The sequence below is a fragment of the Phanerochaete carnosa genome (genome assembly GCF_000300595.1).
Source record: "Phanerochaete carnosa HHB-10118-sp unplaced genomic scaffold PHACAscaffold_9, whole genome shotgun sequence".
NCBI lineage: Eukaryota > Fungi > Basidiomycota > Agaricomycetes > Polyporales > Phanerochaetaceae > Phanerochaete > Phanerochaete carnosa.
Window position 1 is genome coordinate 1840328 of NW_006767636.1, and position 19814 is coordinate 1860141.

Here is a 19814-nt window from a genome sequence, read left to right on the forward strand (position 1 = left end):
TTTACCGCCGCAGAGTTGGACGACAAACTCGACCGTTTTGTACACATAGACCCGTCCCGACGCCATTACGGACTTCAACAAAGGCGTTTTGAACGGGCTTCGGGGCGAGACGAGGGGAGATAGCGTGGTGAAGACCAGGAAGAACGTCCATCCACAAACGAGTGGGATAGTGGCGTGGTTCATTCGGTAGTCCACTGATGCCGTGAAGATGCACAGGCCGATGAAGAATAATCCTAAGGAGAGTTGGAGAAGCATGGGTAGTACAGCAGCGATCTCGTAGACTTTCCATTTGTCCAATTCCGGCTTGCGGTACTGCCGCGTACGGAGGCGCTCTTGCGGAGATGTCCCTTCGACAGCAAGGTATTCCCGTAGCCACTGCTTAACAAGCATGCCAAAGGATGCAGTCGCAAGGCTGATGATGAGGGATGCGAACCAGAGTCCGTTGACATGAACGGCCCATTCTGGGGCAACGAAGGGTGGCGGTTCACGTGGCTTTTTTCCGGCAATTTCTTCAAGCAAGTATATGACCTGGGTGCTGGGATCTGGTAGCAGACTGACGTAGACTGCGACGAGGAAGGCGGACAGAACTGCGGAGTACAAACCAGCCTAGTGTCGGCTTAAATCAGTGCATCTGGAGTCGATGCGGCATTTGTAGACTCACAAAGACGAGAAGTGTGTCAATATCTTCCTTGGGCCCTCGAACCTTCGCTTCGTCGATCTCGCGGACCGTCTTGTCCATCGTTTGCCATCCGGTGGGGGCGGACACCTCGACATAGCGCACCCGGTTGGCAGGCCGCTTTCGTGAAGAATAGTCAGCTTAGCGAGCGTATTACGGGGGCGACATGATCACATACGTCTTTGTTCTGCGCGACCCTTTTCACAACGACTGGATTGTCGCTGTCAGAGTCTGACATCGCTGCAGGAGATGATGTTCAGAAACGAGTTTGCCAGAGACCACCTTGGTCAAAGCTACATATAGTGAGTGGTACAGCATTGTCTGCGCCTTAAATTTCCATGTTTCCGTGTATCGTTCATATTTGCTGGCATCGCCCTCTGCACTGGCTGTGCAAAGTTCTGGAAGCCAAGGCTTCGATAGACACGTTTTGTTATCATTCCGCAGACATCGAAACAAAAATGACTCACTACCAGGTGGCTAGCTGCGGGAACAGCAGGAATGCTGTACAGGCAGTCATGGCCATAGGCTACGCAGAACCTTGTCATGCAATTCCACGAATATCGCGGATTAATAGTCTCCCGACCAATTATTGAGGCTTCAGTGAGGGCGATACTAGATGACGGTGCCACAATAGGACGCGCGAGCCTTGAAGGACAGATTAGCAGCGCCTCCTTCGGATCCAGGGAACAGTATTCCACAGCCGCTAGACTGTCCAGGTGATGCCTACGTGAGAATATGCGGATAGGGTCCACTTCAAATTTTTAGAAGCTTATGTTAAACGGAACGGCAGTAGGTCTAGTTCGCCGCGCAGTGAACATCGTATCTCACAGGTCTCATTTGTGATGGCACTGGTATATTCGTGGTACCCGCATGCATGTCTAAATTGCTATGCAGCTGTCAAAATACATTAGCTGACACATAGTGCACACCACCACTTGAACCATCTATGGGATGTTGTGAGTTTCTCCAGCAATCCGCAGCTCGCTCGCTCACCAAATTGTTGAGATCCTTATCCCAAAGTAAGTCTTATTTAATTCTCGTAGAGCATCGCTGAGCGCGACAGCCGCTGGGAGCCATTGTGAATCGCCGTTACATGAGAGCCAGTCACGTATCATGAAGACCTAGTAGCTGGGTTGCGCCGCGTGTCTATCAACCCGTCCCGGCAAGTCCGCCTGCAGAGTTTAGTTTTTAAAACAAAATGCTGGCGGATACTCACAAGATATGGACTTCATATTGGATAGACTGACCTCCGGCAATTCGGGAAGCGGTCATAGCCCAGACCAGAATTAGCAGGTCAGTCAGCGAGCAGGCCCTTCGATGCGAATAGTGCGTTGCAGGTCTATTTTGAGCCCTTAAACCGGTACTTTTCAGGAATTTGCATCTTCACGAATGCTGCATCATCCAGAATATCCACTACCAGCCCAACTCGCGGCAAGATTGAGCTTGAAAGCTCCGCGAGGCAGGGTGGAGGAGGAGCGTCGGAGCCAAAGAAGCTGCGATGAGCGGGGAGCGCGGTATCACAGCGGGCGTTTATATCACGTGCTACCTCAGGCGGCTACGCTAATGGGCCCTCAGCCCGCCTCCTTCGTCCGCAACCCTTGTCCGCAAGCGTCGTCACGACGCATCGCGATCCATCTCGTCTTTCCTCTCTCTTCCCTTCCCACTCTCGACGACGCGGTCTCCTTCTCGCGTCTTCGCAATTCTTCAAGGCGGCGATATCAATGTACCAGCCCCCTTCGTGAGTAGAGCTGTATGCGTGAGATGCAGGCGATAGTCCGCTTCGTCGTCAGTATCTCTTGGTACGTCTTTCTCCTTCCCACTAGTGCCTCCTTGCGCTTATTTGGTATATGGTTCCCTTTCACCCTCAAGAACATGACGCATAGCCACTGGCGGGGCGGTCGCGATAAAAGGTCGGGTTTCCCAACCCCAGTCTTGCGCATTTTCTATGGCTGCTTGCCGAATTTTCGCCTTACGGGAAGGCTAAGCTGCGAAGGTTAGAGGTCTACTGGCGGCTAGGGCAGCAGTGGTGCGTGTACGCGATGTTCTGCGTTCGTTGCAGCTTCTACGGCAGCAAAGTTGATCTCCCCCCGCGTATTTTTTTTCCCAGATAGATGGCCGCATTACACGCTATCATGTACATAAGTGCCTCTCTTTGCTGTTGCTGGGTGACGACGATGACGAGGGCCGCGTGCTCGATATCGAGCTCGCCCTCGCGTCGGAGCGCCTACGACACGGAGGTAAACCCCAAATAAGGCAGACCGTTGCTTACATCAGCCTCCCGTTAATTGCTTGCATCTCGGGCCGAACCGGGAACCCTAACCAAAGCCCCGGCCTCCGACACAGCGCGCCAGCGCCGTCGCCGTCGCCCACGTTTCTTCCAAGGTCGCTCGACTATCGTAACTTATTGCCTCTGGACACATCTTCCTCCCTCGTCTTATGGCCCGAAGTCAACATGCAGGCCCCTCGACCCTCCGCAACCGCAACCGAGTCACCAACAAGACACGCCTCAAGATCATCAAGGAGAGCATCGATGCTGACTCGATTGTCCTCGATGAAGATGAGGAGAAGGCCAGGGTCGTCTCTACTGCTGGCGTCGATGCCGAGGATGCCAATGTACGTCTATTCCTCTGTTTTCCCGTCGCTGTGGGCGACGTTGTTGGGGCCGCTTGCGTGGCCCGCTCCCATTGGCTGAGAACGTGGGAAATCGATCCATGGATTGCTGACTAATCATGCTGCCTAATATAGGAACATCATCTGCAGGCGGTGCTGTCTGCAGCAGCGACGAGACATCAGGCCTCGGCGCGCTCGACACGAGGGTCGGACAAAGAGACTGGTGCCCCCGCCGCATTTATTCCCACACCCGACAGCACTGGCAAAGTCGAGAACTACGAGGAGCTGTATCCTCCTGAACGATGGAAGGACCCCGTCACGTATGTCAAGTCATCCGACACGGTCGAGGAGTCCGTGGAGTATGCACTCGCAAACGGATACGTCTACTACGTGGATGAGCGGGACCAAGAGTGGCTCGACAAGAACAATGAGGAGGCTCGTGGCGAGGGTACCAGCGCTCAAGGCGCCGTCTCGAATGCAGGCACTCGGTCCAGCCGTAACACGAAGAAAGGCAAAGAGCCAGAAGGCAATCATCCCATCGCTATTTCTGAAGATGAGTTTGAGTTTGTGATATCGATATTTGAGAAGGTCACACACGAAAAGACCGAGTTTTTGCATCACGTTAGTGCCTCTGCGTCCGTCTATTCATCTATCTATCTCACCGCTCATGTACATAGGGCCTCGAGTCCGGGTCGCCTTTTCCTCCTTTTTCTGACTATCAAGACACTTTCGCATCACCGCTTCCACCGTCTCTCTTCGCTGTGTTCGCCGTTCCACAGTGGATCCCGCAGCCGCCACAGCTCTTGAAGATGGCCATCTCAGTCTATCCACACTGGAAGGAGCGGCGAATTGAGAGAGGCGGGCATCCTATCATACCCATTGTGAACGTGAGTAGTTGGCATGCACTGGGTACCGTCGCCCTTTTGCTCACAGCCCGTATGAAGCTCGACGAGACCGATACCAAGAATGAATCCTACATATGCTTCAGACGACGAGAAAGCAAGGCTGTTCGTAAGACTCGCGCTCAGCAAGCAACCTATTCGGACAAAATGATTCGTTTGCAATCGGAGTTGGCCACGGCGATGGAACTCGCGACCAGCGTAATACAACGCGAGGGCTTCAAGCGAGAAGCTGCGACGCATGGGAGCGGCGTTTGGGAGTCAAGATTCATGTTGGTCGACCTGAAACGCAAGTTTCCTGCTCTTGGAGCGAAGGAAGACGAAGAGCTCTTCTACGACAGGGAAAGAGTCCCGAAGAAGATCAAGCCCGAGATGTCTGGGTGCGTCTTCGCCTACCTGCGCGTTCGCTATTGCATATTGACTTAGTTTCAGCCGACTGCCAATCAAGCTGCGTACTACGCGCGATCCAGCGGAGTATGGCTCACCTACCACCCAGGAGCCCATCATGCCGCCGAAAGAACGCCTCGCGCTCATTCGCGCACAGGTCGAGCAGGAGCTGGCAAAGCGGAAGGAGCGAGATCAAAGTTGGGACAACGTCGTCGACGTAGGTGTATCGTTGCCCGTCACCTGATCTTGTGCTAACCTCGTCCACTTAGAATCCATATCAAGCTCCACCAGTGCCCTACCCTTCGCGTCTATTCAAGTTCATCACTGCTACCCGCTCGTCGTCGAAGTCTACATCCTCGGACTCGGAGGACTCGTCGCCGCCGCGCGAGCATCGTGCATACCGCGTGCGACTCGGTCGCGGCGGACGCATGCTAGTTGACCGCCGCCTGTCTAGACCTCTAGCTTTTGGATGGGATTCTGAGGGCGACGACGTAGATGCCTCCAAGGAGGCTGCCGCTGACGTAGATGCTACCGATGAAGGTCCCGCCGATGAAGATGCTACCGATGAAGGTCCCACCGATGAAGTTCTCGTTGATGAAGATGCTGCCGATGAAGATGCTGACGGAGATGCTGACGAAGATGTTAACGAAGATGCCAAGAAGGAAGTTGCGGAGCATCATCGCCGTCTTCTGGAGCGATGGAGGTTTGACGCGGACGATGAGCCTTTGGTGGGTCCGGAAGGTCCGGAAGAGCATGGTCGCAAGTTGTTCGACGATTATGCTGAGTCGTGAGTCAGACTGTGTTCGTTGTTAAAGCGTAGCTGACCAGGAGTTACAGGCGTCTCCAACACACTATGACGCTGTTCAACGAGCACGATTTCGCCACGCTTGCTGTCGACCCTACGATCACAGTTACGGGCTCTGATGGACGTCCGCAGCCGTACATTCCGTTCCGCTTGGGCCTGCAATCCATGCAGATGCGTCGGGAACACCTGCGGCCCTCGCCACTAGGCACGCCAGGCATTGTCCCTCAGAGGCATATCAACGGATCCTCGACATCAATATCGTCGAATGGGTCTGCTATGAGTCATCGAAGTATGCCACCCCCGCCGGCTGTCCCTCAGACTCGCATACCGTCCAACGGTATCATGCGTCCTCCGGTAACACCGACTGTGCCTGCTATCCCTCAGCAGAGCTCTCCTCATCGTTCCCCATCTGTACCGAATGGAACGAGTCATGAGTCGAGCATGTTCAATGGTGACCAAGACATCAAGCTCTCCGTTCCCGTGGCAATTAATGCCGGCGCGGCGGACGATGCGATGCAGGTTGACAGCCAGCCGCAGAGCATTGCAATCACGTCACCCGTGCGGCCAAAGTCGCAGACGCCTTCAATGATCCCAATACCCAATGGATTCGCCATACCCTCCGTGAACAACTTTTCTTCGAACATCGCAAATGGTAATACCTATTCCCATTACGCCGGCATGCGCAATGGCGTCATGACGAAGTCGGCTCTTGCAGCGACGTTGGCCGGCCAGGATGGGGTAAATAGTGCTCACCTGCGTCAAGCATCGTCGTACATGCCGCACGGCGTCAACTACAGCTCGCAGCTGCAGGCCGCACGACAGATGCAATTTGCAGCTCTCCAGCAGCAGCAGCAGCAACGACAGCAGATCACCCTGACAGACAGCGCGCTCGACGCCAGCCTCGTCGCGCAGCTCTCACCGTCCCCCGGCAGCGTGCCTCAGCGCGCGCCCTCCGCCAACGGCAACCGTCCCGTGAACCTGAGCCGCGGACTGACGTCGCCGGCCCTCGCGCAGGCGATGGTCGCCGGCCAGGGCCGTGCGTCGCCTGGCGCAACGCACATTGGCCGCCCGACCTCTCATCCCCCGCACTCACCGCCGAATCTGCTCAGCCCCGGGCAGCAGCACGGGTCGCCGCCGCGCCCGCAGCCGCCGATGCCCTCTCCTTCGTTGCAGGCTCGCCAGATTGTTGGCAGCTCTGGTGTAGGATACTAGTGTTTTTTTTTGGCCTGTGGTTTCGCATCGTTCGTCCCCTGCACCTTGTTTTATTCGTGTATGGACTTCGTGTTGTTTCGATTGTAATGACCCTTCACTCAGTCGTCGTTATGTTCGTGCCCGCAGTAATAGCTATCTACGTGTAACAGTTGATGAAGTTTCTGTAAATATCAATAGCCAGCCGTAGCTCCTGGTCAAGATGGAAGAGTACGTTGCGTGGTGGCAGGTGTGCAGTTCAACTCGATCGAACGGATGGAATCGGAGACTTGGGTGAGCGCAATATCAGGCCTGATAATGATAAAGTGGAATTGTTGTTAGCGTCTCGGTATGACACAGAAGTGTCCTCAAGTCGTTTGACCGATAGCACTGGGGATCTAAATCTAACAGCTCATGCGCATTACCATGAACTAGGTCCGAGTAAGTCCTTGAACAACCCATTCGTACACTCCAAGGAAAACAGCACCGCCTGCTGAGATCCACATTGTCCGTGGGACAACTCCGGCAAACAGCGCTTTGACACCTTCTTGCATGTATATCTGTGAAAATCGCGCCAGTAAGGACGGCATCCGGTCTTTGACATCCTGAACATGGAGCATATTAGCACAGTACTTGTATAAGAGCAAACGAAGCGCACCCTCATATCGAGCATGACTCTCGTCTTCAGCACGTCCAAGGGAGTGGTAGCGGCCGCAGCGATAGCGCCTGCTATGCTTCCGCACACAGCAGCCTCATGCGCGTGCGGCTTTCGGCCCAGTTGTTTTGCTAGCCGGGCCTTGAACAGCTCGTACAAGGGGAATTGCACGGACGTGAAAGGTATCTGTCCGTTCCACGTCAGTTGGGAGAGACGTGTTCATATTTCTGCGCGATACGCACCTCTCTCATGACCGTAATCCCGAACCCACGATAGAACCCGCTTATTCCTTCACGCGACAGAACAAGCCTTGCAGCAGAGAGAGACCACTGCGCTTGTGCTCCGTAGCTGGCAGTTTGCATGCGTGTTTTGATCACCTCCGTAGGGACGCGAACCAGGCAGGCTGCCTTACAGATTTCCTTGAGCTGACTCGACTCTTGAGAGGATAGAATACGTACAATTTCGCCTGCTGAGGCAGATAGCATGTGTGTCACAGGAGCCATATGTTGAGGTAGTGGAATGTTCTTTTTGAGGGTGTCATACGTGCAGAAGAAGAGCGCCGCTGCCCAGTCGTGTGCTTAGTCGACCCGCGCATCTAGGACCAAAGGCTACCGACATACCACCAGGCGCACTGCCCACCACAACGCTTCCTATGCCCTTGTAAATTCCAGTAAACCCGCCAGCCTGGAAGAAGCCCCGGGAGGACTGCAGGCGCGTCTTCACAGTGTCGACGGGGAAGAACAGCAGGTCGACGGACGTGCCCGCCAAGCCGCCTGCCTGTCGAGGTATAGAAAAACGAATGCAGGCGTTGTTGTATAATGACTCACGGCAAGCGAGTGATAGAAAGTCGGCTCACGACGAGCAGGGCTCGCAGTATCTGCCATGACTCGAGGGGGTACGCGGAAGAGTTGGCTGGAGCTGTGAAGCGCCTGTGACCCCGGCACGCAAGCGTCAGTGGCAATTTCGGCCGAAATCTATAACAGAGAGCTGGTTAGGCCTCTGCGTTACGGGCTACAATTGGCTTATATTACTCCTGATAGCACTGATTTATAGATGCAGTGAGATAGTACGTCATATATTCCCAGACCAGTCGACACTTCCCGGTCCAAAAGCTTGTCGGTACTGTGCTTTTTCGACCTGTCCGGCGGTCACAGGTCACACCGATTTTCCTCTGACCCCTCCAATAAATTTTCTTGATTTATGGCGATTTTGGGAGTTGTCGGAGCAATCATTTTGGGCGCTTCCCGCAGGTCAGGTCGAAAAAAGTACAGTAATCTGCATGCTCCAATCTTACACTTCAAAATTGGGCCCAGTAATGGTACAGCTCGGGCGGACGCAAAGAGACAGCAGCAATGACATGCTACGATGTCTTCGCAGAAGTAACAAAGGTGAAATACTCTCTAAAAAGCTATGAAAGTCGGGCAGCAATTAGAATTTCGCCAGCAGAGCCTATAAAGTGCTTTACTTCGAGCATTAACAATATTAATGCTCTTCTTCCTAAGCATCATATGATCACAGATAGTGCCAGATACAGAAGTTCAAGGAGCCGATAAGCTGCTACTCAGCATGGAGGAAAATAAACTCGGAACGGAATATGCCGCGCCACAAAGCCTCAAAAAAGCGCCAGAAAGCAACACGTGACGTTTAGGCAAAACTGAGCAGCTCTGCTCCGACGAAATGCGAAAATATGGTGCGCATGAAATGGAGGGAACGCAGGCGAATCTATCCAGTCATTTTTCCTGACAGATGATCCTCTAAACGGGCAATGCTGTCTACATTAATATCATTGAGAGATATCTTCGTTATAGCCGAGGAGCGAATGCCACGCGTCAAACCGGAAGTCAGGCCTACGAGACCACCGTCCTTACAATACATTGTGCAGAACACAACCGGATAGCTGAGAGAAGCGCGCGTACTGAATGTCATGGTATACGCCGGCCGCCTATACGTTGTGAGGGGCCGAGGGCAGACGTACCAGCTGGCTGTAGCTAAGGAGAATAGGACGATGCACCCAGAATATCCGGCTCTAATTAACCCACAGATAAGCGGGAGTAACACAGAACCACCATGAGACGCAGCGGCAAGAAGAGTCTTCTCTTCATTGTCGAAGGCATCCGAGATCCGAGATAGTGCCTCTCATGAGGATGAGGGATTGGAAGCGAAGATTCCGCAGAGAGATCAACGAATTGACTCGGAGAGTGTTTCAGTGTTCTGGAAAATGCGCAAGAGATGTGAAGACTACGTAGAAATTGTGGGAATTATCTACAGGATTTGCCGGCAGGCAGTCTCGCCCTGAGGAAGCACGTTGGGCTTTCTGGTTTAGTAATTAAGTAAGAAAAGAGGACTTACGACCGGTAGAGGCTCTGATACGAGCCTCAAAGCCATTAGCTACGCGCTTAGTGCGATGAACACTGGTGTCGAACTGTGTTATGATCGTCGAAGCCCCCGAATAAGACCGCCGATGTAGAGCTCACCTCTCCGACAAATATCACGTGTGCTGAAGGGTTATATCTGTCAATCTACGGGCTACTTATGCCCGCGTTAGGATAATTATATGCACGATTTGAACATCGAAGAGTGGTTTCGGGGACCCCAGGCCTTAGAGCCACGCATTCGCCGGGGACTTCTCTCCTGTGTCTGCACGCACAAACTCGTCTTATTGGAAATATAATCGAATTCTAGAGTGCTACACACAGGTTCGATTGTTGTGTGCGGAGTTATTCGAGCGGCAAGAGCTATCTCGAGGCTGTTATAACCGCAGATCATCGGACCGTTGAGCGAAGCTGATGCTACCTAAAGTGAACAAGAGATAGCATGAGGTTCGCTGAGATACCTGCTATCTTGTTCTACGGGGCACTACATTTCAGATTCTCGGGCGAAGTGGTCTCAAGTGCCATAGAGCCATGCACTGGACGGATGTCATTCGCCGGAAGTCCTGTACCTGCACGCACAAACTCATTTTGTTGGCGGTATAATCGGGTTTTGGCGTACTAGGCGTGCACATTCGAGCATCGTGTGCGGAGTTACTCGAGCGCTGACAGCCTCGAGGACCCGCCGAGCTTTCGAAACCGCAGATCACCGGACCGTTGGGCGAAGCTGAGGGCAAAGGTAAGTAATGGATGCTATGAGTCTCACTGAGATATCGATAGTCTTGCTGTCTTCGAGGCACTACATCTCGGACGAAACCCCCGCGATGTGGATGGATGAGGGAGCAGATAGAGGTTGCGTCGTTGCGTCGACTGCGGAAGACCGCGGCTAGACCCCCAAGATTATATCGAGGTTAGGGTAATTGAGGGGGTTAGGGTTATGATGACATGACCATCTTAGGCCTCAGCGCCGCAGACCAATCAGCGACGAACTCATCCTGGGTAATTGGACGGCGAGCTGCGGGGAAACTAACTTAAGAACGATGAGCCTGAGACACACGTTCCACTCAAACCACCACCACCTTGCTCACCACCTCCAGCAATGACCAGCCTTGTCGAACGCTTCAAAAACTTGGTGGGTTGACAACGACTGACTTACCCGCCCGCTCTCTGACGAATATACCAAGGTTTACCATGCTGCGACGGAAGCAAAGCACGAGAGCGAGTCTGAGGCCCATCAGGTACATTGACTTACTGCTGCGCACGACATCCAGACTCACAAACAGCTCAGATCTTCCGTGATACCGCAGGGCACAAGTCCAGGGGTCTCCTACCACAGACTATCAACCCTGTACGTCTCCATCTGTCCCCGATGAAGCGCCCCGGCTAATCGATGAGCCCTCAAGGATGAGGAAACCGTTCCAGGCATTGAGCACCCGGGGAGCACGGGCGTAATCTACTGCTCGGACCGTGCCATAGCCAACGGCTTTTCTTACACCAACGCGCACGAGTGGGCCAATCTTGGACAAGGTGCCCCAGAGGTTGGTGATATCCCCGGCGCGGGACCTCGCCCGACAAACATCCAGTTTCCGGTCGACGCGAACGAGTACGCGCCCACGACTGGTGTCAGGGAGCTCCGCGAGGCCGTTGCCAAGCTCTACAACCACGAACATCGCCAGGGTAAGGCGAGCCAGTACACGTACGAAAACGTCTGCATCGTCCCAGGTGGACGTGCTGGCCTCTCTCGCGTGGCCGCCGTCATTGGCAGTGTCTATACCTCCTACCAGATACCCGACTATACCGCCTACGACCAGATGCTCGGCGCGTTCAAGAAGCTTGTACCAGTGCCGACCGCGTTAGAGGCTGAAAACAAGTACCGCCTAGACATAGGTCAGCTCGCCAAGGACATCCATAAGCAGGGCCTTCAAGTCGTTCTCGCGTCAAACCCACGCAACCCCACTGGGCAGGTTGTCCGAGGCAAGGAGCTGAAGGAGCTTGTAGATTTGTCCCGCGATACATCCACGACGCTCATCCTGGACGAGGTGCGTTTTAATCCCCCAGAGATTGGGCCGATATCGATGAACCTTGCAGTTCTATTCTTGGTACATCTTCCCTGAGCACGAGTCTGAATTTGGAAATACGGTTTCCTCCGCCGAATATATCGAAGACGTGAACACGGCAAGTTTTGTGGTTCTACTCGGCCTTGTTCGTCTGCTGATCGCCTACAGGACTCGGTCATCATCGTCAATGGACTGACAAAGGCAGGTAGCACTGTGATTAGCTCCACTCCTTATACTCAACCTCCCTTCGCAGAACTGGCGCCTTCCCGGCTGGCGTATTTGCTGGGTTGTCGGGCCGAAGAACCTCATCTCTGCGCTGTCGCAGTCGGGCTCCTTCCTCGACGGCGGCGCCAGCCACCCACTGCAGCTCGCTGCCATCCCGCTACTCGAGCCGAACTACGTCGCGACCGAGCGCATCGCGCTGCAGAGGCACTTCAAGGCGAAGCGCGACCACGTCCTGAGCCGTCTCGCGAAGCTCGGGCTACCGGTCGCCGTGCCGCCCGAGGCGACGTTCTACATCTGGCTGGACCTCGAGGGCCTGCCGGCGCCGCTCAACAACGGGCTCACGTTCTTCGAGGAGCTCCTCAAGGAGAAGTGCATCGCCGTCCCCGGCATCTTCTTCGACATCAACCCCGCGCATCGCCGGAACCTGTTCTCGTCGCCGTGCCACCACTTCATCCGCATCTCGTGCGGACCGCCACTCGATAACCTTGACATGGGTCTCGATGCGATCGCGCGCGTGCTCGAGCGTGTCGACAAGGAGGGCCTGAGCGGATTCGGGCATGGGTACGAGACGAGTGCGACTTAGTGTGATGAACATTACGTATGCAAGCGCGTAAGACTCGCAATTTCTTAGAAATGAAGCGCAACACCATCTGTACAATAGAATCGGATTGCTGAAACAATGTACGTAGATACAAGATGTAACAATACTGACCTGAATACACGGTGTCTACTCGTGGCTTGCAGGCATTGCCAAAAGCGGATGGGTGTGGCGCCGGTCGGCTGCAGTCTCCATAAAGCCTCTCCGCCGGGGAGCTTTGTTGCCGCTAGGGGTGGATGTAAGCAGTCACTGCGACGTCATGCATTCATGGCTGGGAGACTGCATATTATGGCATGCGCCGCTCTCAGATGCGTCCTCCAAACGAAACAAAGCTCTTCAAACTCACCGCATCTCCCCATCAAACCAGCGTTAGTTCAGTATGAAGGTGCGCCTGCCAATAAGCCTGATAGCCTTCTGCTAAGACTCTTGTCCAGATTCTCTCGAAAGAAGAGTCAGATGCACAGTACAATGCCACAGTGAGGGGCGGGCTTAAGGGCCTTGTGGGCGGCACAGCCGTCGCGGGCGCAGGGTCATACTACCTGCAGCGCACCGCGCCGTACTACAGGCAGCTCCCGCCGTCGCTCAAGGCGTTCGGCGTTATCGTCGTTGCCGTCCCCGCGTTCGTCATCTCGGCCGAGCACGCCGGGCTGCAGTACGAGCGCGAGCAATGGTGCGCAGCCTGCCCTGTTCTCCCACAGATTCTGATGCGGTGCGATTGAACCCACTTCAGGACCGGTGCAGGCAAAGAGGAACTCGACAAACAGGAGGCGCGGGCTCACAAGAGGTGGGAGAGGCTGAGCGTCACGCAGAAGGCGCAGGACCTCGCGGCGCGGTACCAGTACGGGCTCGTCATCGGCGGGTGGGCCGCCGCGCTCTTTGGCAGCTTCTATTTCATCAAGAAGAACCCGTACCAGACGCTGCCGCAGAAGGTAAGGGTCCGCAGTCGTAAGACGTATCGGGCGCCAGGCTGACGGATGTTGCAGATCGTGCAGGCACGGTTGGTCGCGCAGGGCACGACGCTCACGATGCTCCTCGGCGCCGGGTACCTTGCGCACGAGAGGCGCAAGCGTTTGGAGGGACCGCTTGCCAATCAAGTAAGTGTTTCTGGCTGTAAGTCACTGGAGGGACGCTCATCTATACTTTTTGCGCAGTCTGAGAGCGACCCGCATTCGGACCACTCGTGGAAAGACATCATTGAGGGATCGCGTGCTGCACACTAGGAGGTGGTACTCGCAGCTCGCAAGCAAGAAAAAAAGCTACCATGTATTATAGTGAGATGCAGTGGTTTTCGACCCACAAATATGATGGTGGCCCGTTTGTACTGCGCCGAAGTTTGGCCGCGCTCGCCCAATATGCATGGCCATATGTCTCATCTATGACTCACTTTCCTTGCAACACGTCTTGTGCAGCTTGAGAACCTAGGTCATCATGAGAAGAGGGAAATAGTTCGTGATATCGCCTGAGATTGGTCAGGGCTCAGGAGACGCTCAAAGTAAGTAACGCAAGCGACATAAGAAAATGGATTACACTATTTCCTTACTATCGTTAGCAGAGTAGCTTACCCAGTTACTTACCAATCAGTCTGCACGCACTCATGATCGCTCCTGAGATTGCCGAGCGGCTAGATGATCTCTCTTGAGAACTTCATCAGCAAAAAAATCGGCAGCTTACCTAGCCTGAACAGCCCTGGCAAAGCTAATCTCGCTTATAAAGGTAATCATTATGAGAATAGGCTTGCCAAGGTAGATATCTCACCTGTATGATAACTAAAGCTTACCAGTCTGGGGACCTTTACCATCCGGGTAAGGTTGGTAATGCATTACCAGGGAGCGCCAGGCTGGCAGCACTTGCCTGAGTGCTCGCAACAATTCGTTGGATATTCAAAAATATTCGGGACTGATTTGCACATCGAAATTAGGAGCAGTGAGAAATATATTCATAGAGGTTTATAGAATACAATGTATATGTATTGCATAAAATGGCAGTATCGAGACGAGAATGCCCTCCGAGTCGTGTCACATGCAAACATGATATCAGCCAACAAGCAGCTCCCGGCGCAACGGCTACACAGTTGGCACACAGTGTGCATAAAGTGAACCCTGAATGAGTCGTGTGCATAAGTTCTCATGTACGAAACTACCTGCAGACTGCTATGCTTACTGCGAGGGCTTTGTGTGGGTCCCAGAGCACAAAAGAGTGGGCCATATACAGCTACTAAGAATGGTGTTAGTATGCGAGTGAAACCATAGGGTAGAAGGGTTTAGCTTGCTGAGTGAGCAAGAATGTCTTACGAGGGCCTATGCATGTCAGTTATAAGCAATTGAGCGCATATATGCATGTCACGTACCATATGCGAATGTCTGCGAGTGACAAAAAGAGCCTGAGTCTGAGGCACGCTTTAGGTAGGACAGCATCAACGGACCTTGTGTATTTGCACTGTTCTCCTGCATTACAGGACCCTCGCATAGCCATGCAGGCAGGTGGAAGTTGGTGCTGCGGCTGTCGTGCATATGAGTAGTCAACTGCAGTGCTAATGCGAGAGAAATTACTGCTCACGCACCTTGGGACGTACTGCGCTGAGTGAGCACGCAGTGGAGTCACTGTTGAGCGAGGGGAAAGTAGAAGTGGGGATAAGAATCTCAGAGGACAATGGCGTCCGGGGGTGGCTGTCTATTGGGCAGGGGCATGGTGGTGGGCAGAAGGAAGGAGCATGGAAAGTGGATGGCCTTCGACGGCCTTATATGGATGAATACATAAAAGGAAACTCACCAGAGCAACTTTAGGGGAGGTCGAAGGAGACTTTGTTGTTCGTTTGGCCAGTCAACATATATGTGACAGTCAGCAACACCTCTCGGAAGGCGGCACACATGACGTCACGTCACAGTGGAGATCTGGGTGGGCTGGCCGCGTCATGTCTAGTTAAAACAGGATGGGAAATGACTTACAATGACATATCGGTCCGTGTTGAAACTGCAGTGTGATATCAGCCTGGTATCCCCTGTTCTTGCATTGCCAGCGCCCACCAGGCTGTTAGGCGCTTGCCTGGTAACCCATCTCTGACCTGCGACCAATTATTTTGCTGATGTTGGCCCCGCTTGGCGAGAGCAGTTGAGCGCTCTTATCATGAGCGTTCAGATTTTTTTTCTGACATTGAGTCATTATTACGGTGGTAAGTACTAGTAAATAACATTTGTTACGGCGGTTTCTAACTCGGCGCTATTTTTCCACAAACGGGCTGCCGTACGGAAAGAGTGCATTCTACCGACTCGGAGAAATGAAGATCTCTGCGGCATGTGCCATCCGTTCTGGCCTGGACCTGCGAATCGTAAGTAAAGTTCCTTCAGAAGCAGAAGCGATGAGTTTGACAGCTGGAACGTTGAATGTCCGTCCCCTCGTCATTGCTGGACAGGCCAAAGCTCTGCCGCGAGCGGTAGCACCATACTTCCCCTGCAAACACCAGGACAAAATCTTCAAGAACATACGGGCTTAGTAGTTATCAGAGCAAGATAGCGGAAGAGAGCCTTATCAAGCATCTCGGGCAGGGGTAAAACCATATCGGGATGTCGGACCTGGAAAGCGAGGGACGCCGCGAGCATAGCGGATTCAATGCTCCCAGGGCGATCAATTTCGCGTGTGGGAGAGGGAGAAATGCACGAAGGTTCCTTGACTGATCTGCTACTAATAACGCGGCTAGCTGACTGAGCTAGAAGAGTCACGCAGTCTAACCATGCGTATCCAGACTTGTTTCCCACCTGCTCGCAACCACGACCCGCGCGATGGCGACGACGAGGACACCCTTCGAGGCCCAGTGGACACCCGACGCCGCGACTTTTTTGTCGGACGAGCAGCACTTGCAGACATCGAGCGCGAGCCTCGAGGAAGCAGAGGCCCTGGAGAAACCGCAAGATGGACCCAAACGGGCCCAGCGTATCTGGGCCAGTTTTGTACAGCAGGCCAAGGAAATCGTGGACGAAAACGCGGGGATGCTGCTCGTAGCTGCCTCTGAGGTGCGTGCTGCCGGTATCGCTCCAAATCTTGCCTTGGGCTCACGAGGGGAAAAGGTTTTTTACACTGCAATGAGCCTGGCGGTCAAAGAGCTGGGCAGTATCGACCCTCCCATGAGCACCATGCAGCTCATCTGGATTTACATGGTATGTCAGTCTGGCTTTCATCTCGGCTCTCGATGAACCCGTGTTATTTTTGCAGATTGTCACTTGGCTGTGCTCAATTTTCTACATGTACATTGCCAAAATTCCGGATCCGTTGCTCGGGCCTCAAGGTGTGCGGCTGCTGCTGGCTTTTCGCGGCCTTTGCGGGTAAGACATCTGCACGGATGATCTGATAACGTCCAGGCTCACGTCGGGGCTTCGTATAGGTTCATCGCTTTCTTCGGCATCTATTACTCCGTTTTATATTTGACCCTCGCAGACGCGACAGTCCTGCAGTTCCTTGCGCCCATCCTGACGACTTTCACAGGATTTATCTTCTTAGGGGAGAGGTTCTCTTGGAGACAGCTTGCAGCAGGATGTATGTCCGATATTGGCATCTCTTGAGCCGTCGCTGACGCCCTTGTAGTCTGTAGTCTGATAGGCGTTATCCTGATCGCCCGCCCACATTTTTTGTTCGGTAGTGTGTCTCAGACACCCCCTGCAAACTCGAACCTCGTGGGCGCAAACGCAAATCCCGGGGATGTCTCTCCGCTCTCACGAGTGACGGCAGCTCAGCGATTGGGCGCTGTTGGGTTCGCATTCCCATCTGTTCGCGATATGTAGTACTCATGAATTAAACAGCATCGCGCTGCTTGGAGCACTTGGGTCGACAGGAGTCTGTATGTGTCGTTTACCCCGTCTCGCTATGTTTTGTGGCTCACTATCGTCTCAGATACCACCATCCGCGCTATCGGCACCCGCGCGCACTCCCTGCACAACATCAACTCTGTCTCACAGCAATGCGTCATCATGTCGACCATCGGGCAAGTTTTGTGCCATGCGCAGTGCGGTAGACGTTCTAACGGGCCCTGTGCAGGATGCTGGTTACGCAGACCAAGATTGTCATTCCCACATCGCCTATATGGATCGCTCTACTTCTCGTGCTAGGGTTTAGCAGCTTTTTTGCACAGGTGAGCTCTCGCTCAGCTCTCATCAAACCCATAGATTTTGACGCACAGCTAGGTTTTGATGACGATGGGCCTCCGAAGACATTCCGTCGGCCGGACTACCATGGCGGTGTACATCGAGGTATAGCTTCTCTCATGAGCCCGCTTACACAAGACTAATCGTCCGTGAGATCGTCTACGCCATCATCTTTGACGAGATATTCTTCCACGACGCCCCATCGCCGTTGTCGATCTGTGGTACTCTCATCATCGTGCTTTCGGCCGTCTACGTCGCGGTAAGCGCGCATCGCTCGTTGTATAAGCGCCACGCTGAGCGGCTGTCTCTAGCTTAACAAGGAGGACGCCGTAAAAGTCAAGGCAGAGTCGCCTGATGATCTGGCCTTACAGGAAGGCCTCCTCGCGCACAAAGATGTTGACACAGAGGAATCTCTCAAGACTCGCGAAGACGTTTAGATGGGAGGCGTGGTTCAAGCTAGTTCAAGCGTCAGATAGGCCCTCGTTTCAAAATTACACGGCTACCGCGGCAGGGATATGGTATTTACAGTGTTGTATTTATACTAGTCGAGAAAATGGCATGTACAGTAGGAAAGAGTCGGCCCAGGGCCGCCTAGCGCTACTGAGGGCTTTGTGGCGACAGCGCGCAGCCGCTCAGCCAGCGCTCGCATGTAGCGCGAGATGACGCGTCGCCTGTCTCGCGACCACATCTACTGTACCACGAGATGGCGAGTACGAGCGTTAGGACGACGTACGAGGCCGGGACGCCCGACATGTCGACGTTTCCACCGAGTGTGCAGGGCCCGCGCGCGTCCGGCGCGACCATCGTGAGAGCTGAAACAGACCGGGAGAAGTTCCCGTACATGTCTCGACGCATGTGGAACAACTTCATCAGGCGGGTGAGGGAGGTGGCGCAGGAGAACACGGGGATGCTGTTCGTAGCAGCCTCTATGGTGCGCATCGCCCGTATCGCTCCGGGTCTCACGCAGAACCATATGGGAGAAACTAGGCGTTCTATGCTTCGATGAATTTGGCAGTCAAGGAACTGAGCGGCATCGACCCTCCTGTGAGCACCATGCAGCTCATCTGGATCAGGATGGTGCGTCGAGTTCAATTCGGGCATATGTTCTAGCTCTTGACCAAAACACCCGGTTCCGCAGACTATAACGTGGCTGTGCTCAGTCTGCTACATGTACTTTGCCAAGATCCCCGACCCGTTTCTTGGCCCCAAAGGCGTACGACTGCTGCTGGCGTTCCGCGGCGTCTCCGGGTATGGCTCTCTACAAGGCTTGCGGCACGCGATCTTTTGTGAACTCTTTCTTGCAGATTTCTTGGTCTGTTTGGAGTATACTACTCTCTCCAGTATCTTTCGCTTGCAGACGCCACAGTATTGACCTTCCTAGCGCCGATCCTGACGACCTTCACGGGATCCATGTTCCTGGGAGAGCGGTTCTCATGGAAGCAGGTCGCCGCGGGATGTACGTGCGTCCCATCCGGTCTTGTTGTCCTAGTGTCTCTGAACACCGTGTAGTTTGCAGTCTGGTCGGCGTCATCCTGATTGCTCGGCCGCCTTTTCTCTTCGGTAGCACAGCTGAGGTCCCACCTACGTCCCCGGACTCTGGGAACGCTGGCTCTGGCCCCACGCCGAATGGTTCTTTGGCTACACAAGTGACGGCATCCCAGCGGCTTGGTGCTGTCGGGTAAGTGGCGCCCTCTTGAGCCGATTGCGAGACCATGCTCATACCCCGTCTACAGCATCGCCATACTCGGCGCACTCGGCGCGACAGGAGTCTGTGAGTATCGCTACAGGTCTGAATATCTACTGTTGTTCAAAAATCGGTCATAGACACAATTATTCGTGCCATCGGTACTCGAGCGCACCCCTTGCACAATATTGTCGCATTCTCCTCGCAATGCGTCATCGTGTCGACTATTGCGTAGGTGGCCTGCGTCTCATGTGTGACCTTCAGTACAGTGATCACCTTTACTTAGGATGCTGGCCATGCGCACCAAAATTGTCCTTCCCACAAAGCTCGAGTGGCTCGCTCTATTTCTGATGATTGGATTCAATGGATTTTTTGCGCAGGTTCGATGCCGCTCTGCCTGGTGATGCAAAGATCAATGATATTGATGCCCATATTTTTAGGTACTGATGACGATGGGCCTGCAGAGACAAGCAGTTGGTCGGAGTACTATGGCAGTGTATATTCAGGTGCGATTTTTTCCCCGCAAATT

General features: G+C 53.9%; 6 protein-coding genes across 6 annotated transcripts in view; 5 read left to right on the plus strand and 1 right to left on the minus strand.

Annotated features, from left to right (window-relative positions):
* Window positions 1–213: 213 nt before the first annotated feature.
* Window positions 214–763, minus strand: PHACADRAFT_59809 (uncharacterized protein; the record flags this gene model as incomplete). Its single annotated transcript, XM_007399790.1, has 2 exons — window positions 214–606; window positions 662–763. Coding segments are annotated over 2 exons (495 nt in total), but the record flags the coding sequence as incomplete, so codon positions are not given.
* Window positions 764–2529: 1766 nt separating this feature from the next.
* On the plus strand, window positions 2530–7418 carry PHACADRAFT_212666 (uncharacterized protein). Its single transcript, XM_007399791.1, has 7 exons — window positions 2530–3289; window positions 3422–3907; window positions 3964–4173; window positions 4231–4565; window positions 4618–4789; window positions 4842–5359; window positions 5410–7418. Exons 1-7 carry the CDS (start codon window positions 3113–3115, stop codon window positions 6587–6589), a joined length of 3078 nt encoding a protein of 1025 aa, XP_007399853.1. The 5' UTR covers window positions 2530–3112; the 3' UTR covers window positions 6590–7418.
* A 3270-nt stretch (window positions 7419–10688) lies between these two features.
* On the plus strand, window positions 10689–12617 carry PHACADRAFT_177472 (uncharacterized protein; the record flags this gene model as incomplete). The annotated part of the gene is made up of 6 exons (XM_007399792.1): window positions 10689–10721; window positions 10774–10827; window positions 10878–10937; window positions 10993–11628; window positions 11678–11791; window positions 11900–12617. 6 exons carry the CDS (start codon window positions 10689–10691, stop codon window positions 12452–12454), a joined length of 1452 nt encoding a protein of 483 aa, XP_007399854.1. The 3' UTR covers window positions 12455–12617.
* Window positions 12618–12762: 145 nt separating this feature from the next.
* PHACADRAFT_165407 (uncharacterized protein) lies at window positions 12763–13689 on the plus strand (the record flags this gene model as incomplete). The annotated part of the gene is made up of 5 exons (XM_007399793.1): window positions 12763–12781; window positions 12917–13139; window positions 13200–13398; window positions 13453–13563; window positions 13627–13689. 5 exons carry the CDS (start codon window positions 12763–12765, stop codon window positions 13687–13689), a joined length of 615 nt encoding a protein of 204 aa, XP_007399855.1.
* Window positions 13690–16130: 2441 nt separating this feature from the next.
* On the plus strand, window positions 16131–18038 carry PHACADRAFT_212669 (uncharacterized protein; the record flags this gene model as incomplete). Its single annotated transcript, XM_007399794.1, has 11 exons — window positions 16131–16476; window positions 16531–16620; window positions 16676–16785; window positions 16845–16996; window positions 17045–17210; window positions 17260–17297; window positions 17351–17462; window positions 17495–17588; window positions 17641–17706; window positions 17756–17860; window positions 17913–18038. The coding sequence occupies exons 1-11, from the start codon at window positions 16246–16248 to the stop codon at window positions 18036–18038; spliced, it is 1290 nt and encodes a 429-aa protein (XP_007399856.1). The 5' UTR covers window positions 16131–16245.
* A 330-nt stretch (window positions 18039–18368) lies between these two features.
* PHACADRAFT_262535 (uncharacterized protein) overlaps window positions 18369–19814 on the plus strand; it is a 2781-nt gene continuing 1335 nt past the window's right edge. Inside the window, exons 1-4 of the mRNA XM_007399795.1 lie at window positions 18369–18532; window positions 18589–18678; window positions 18740–18849; window positions 18906–19057. Of these exons, the coding sequence (XP_007399857.1) occupies window positions 18509–18532; window positions 18589–18678; window positions 18740–18849; window positions 18906–19057 (376 nt within the window). The 5' untranslated portion in view covers window positions 18369–18508. The remainder of the gene's footprint in view (window positions 18533–18588; window positions 18679–18739; window positions 18850–18905; window positions 19058–19814) is intronic.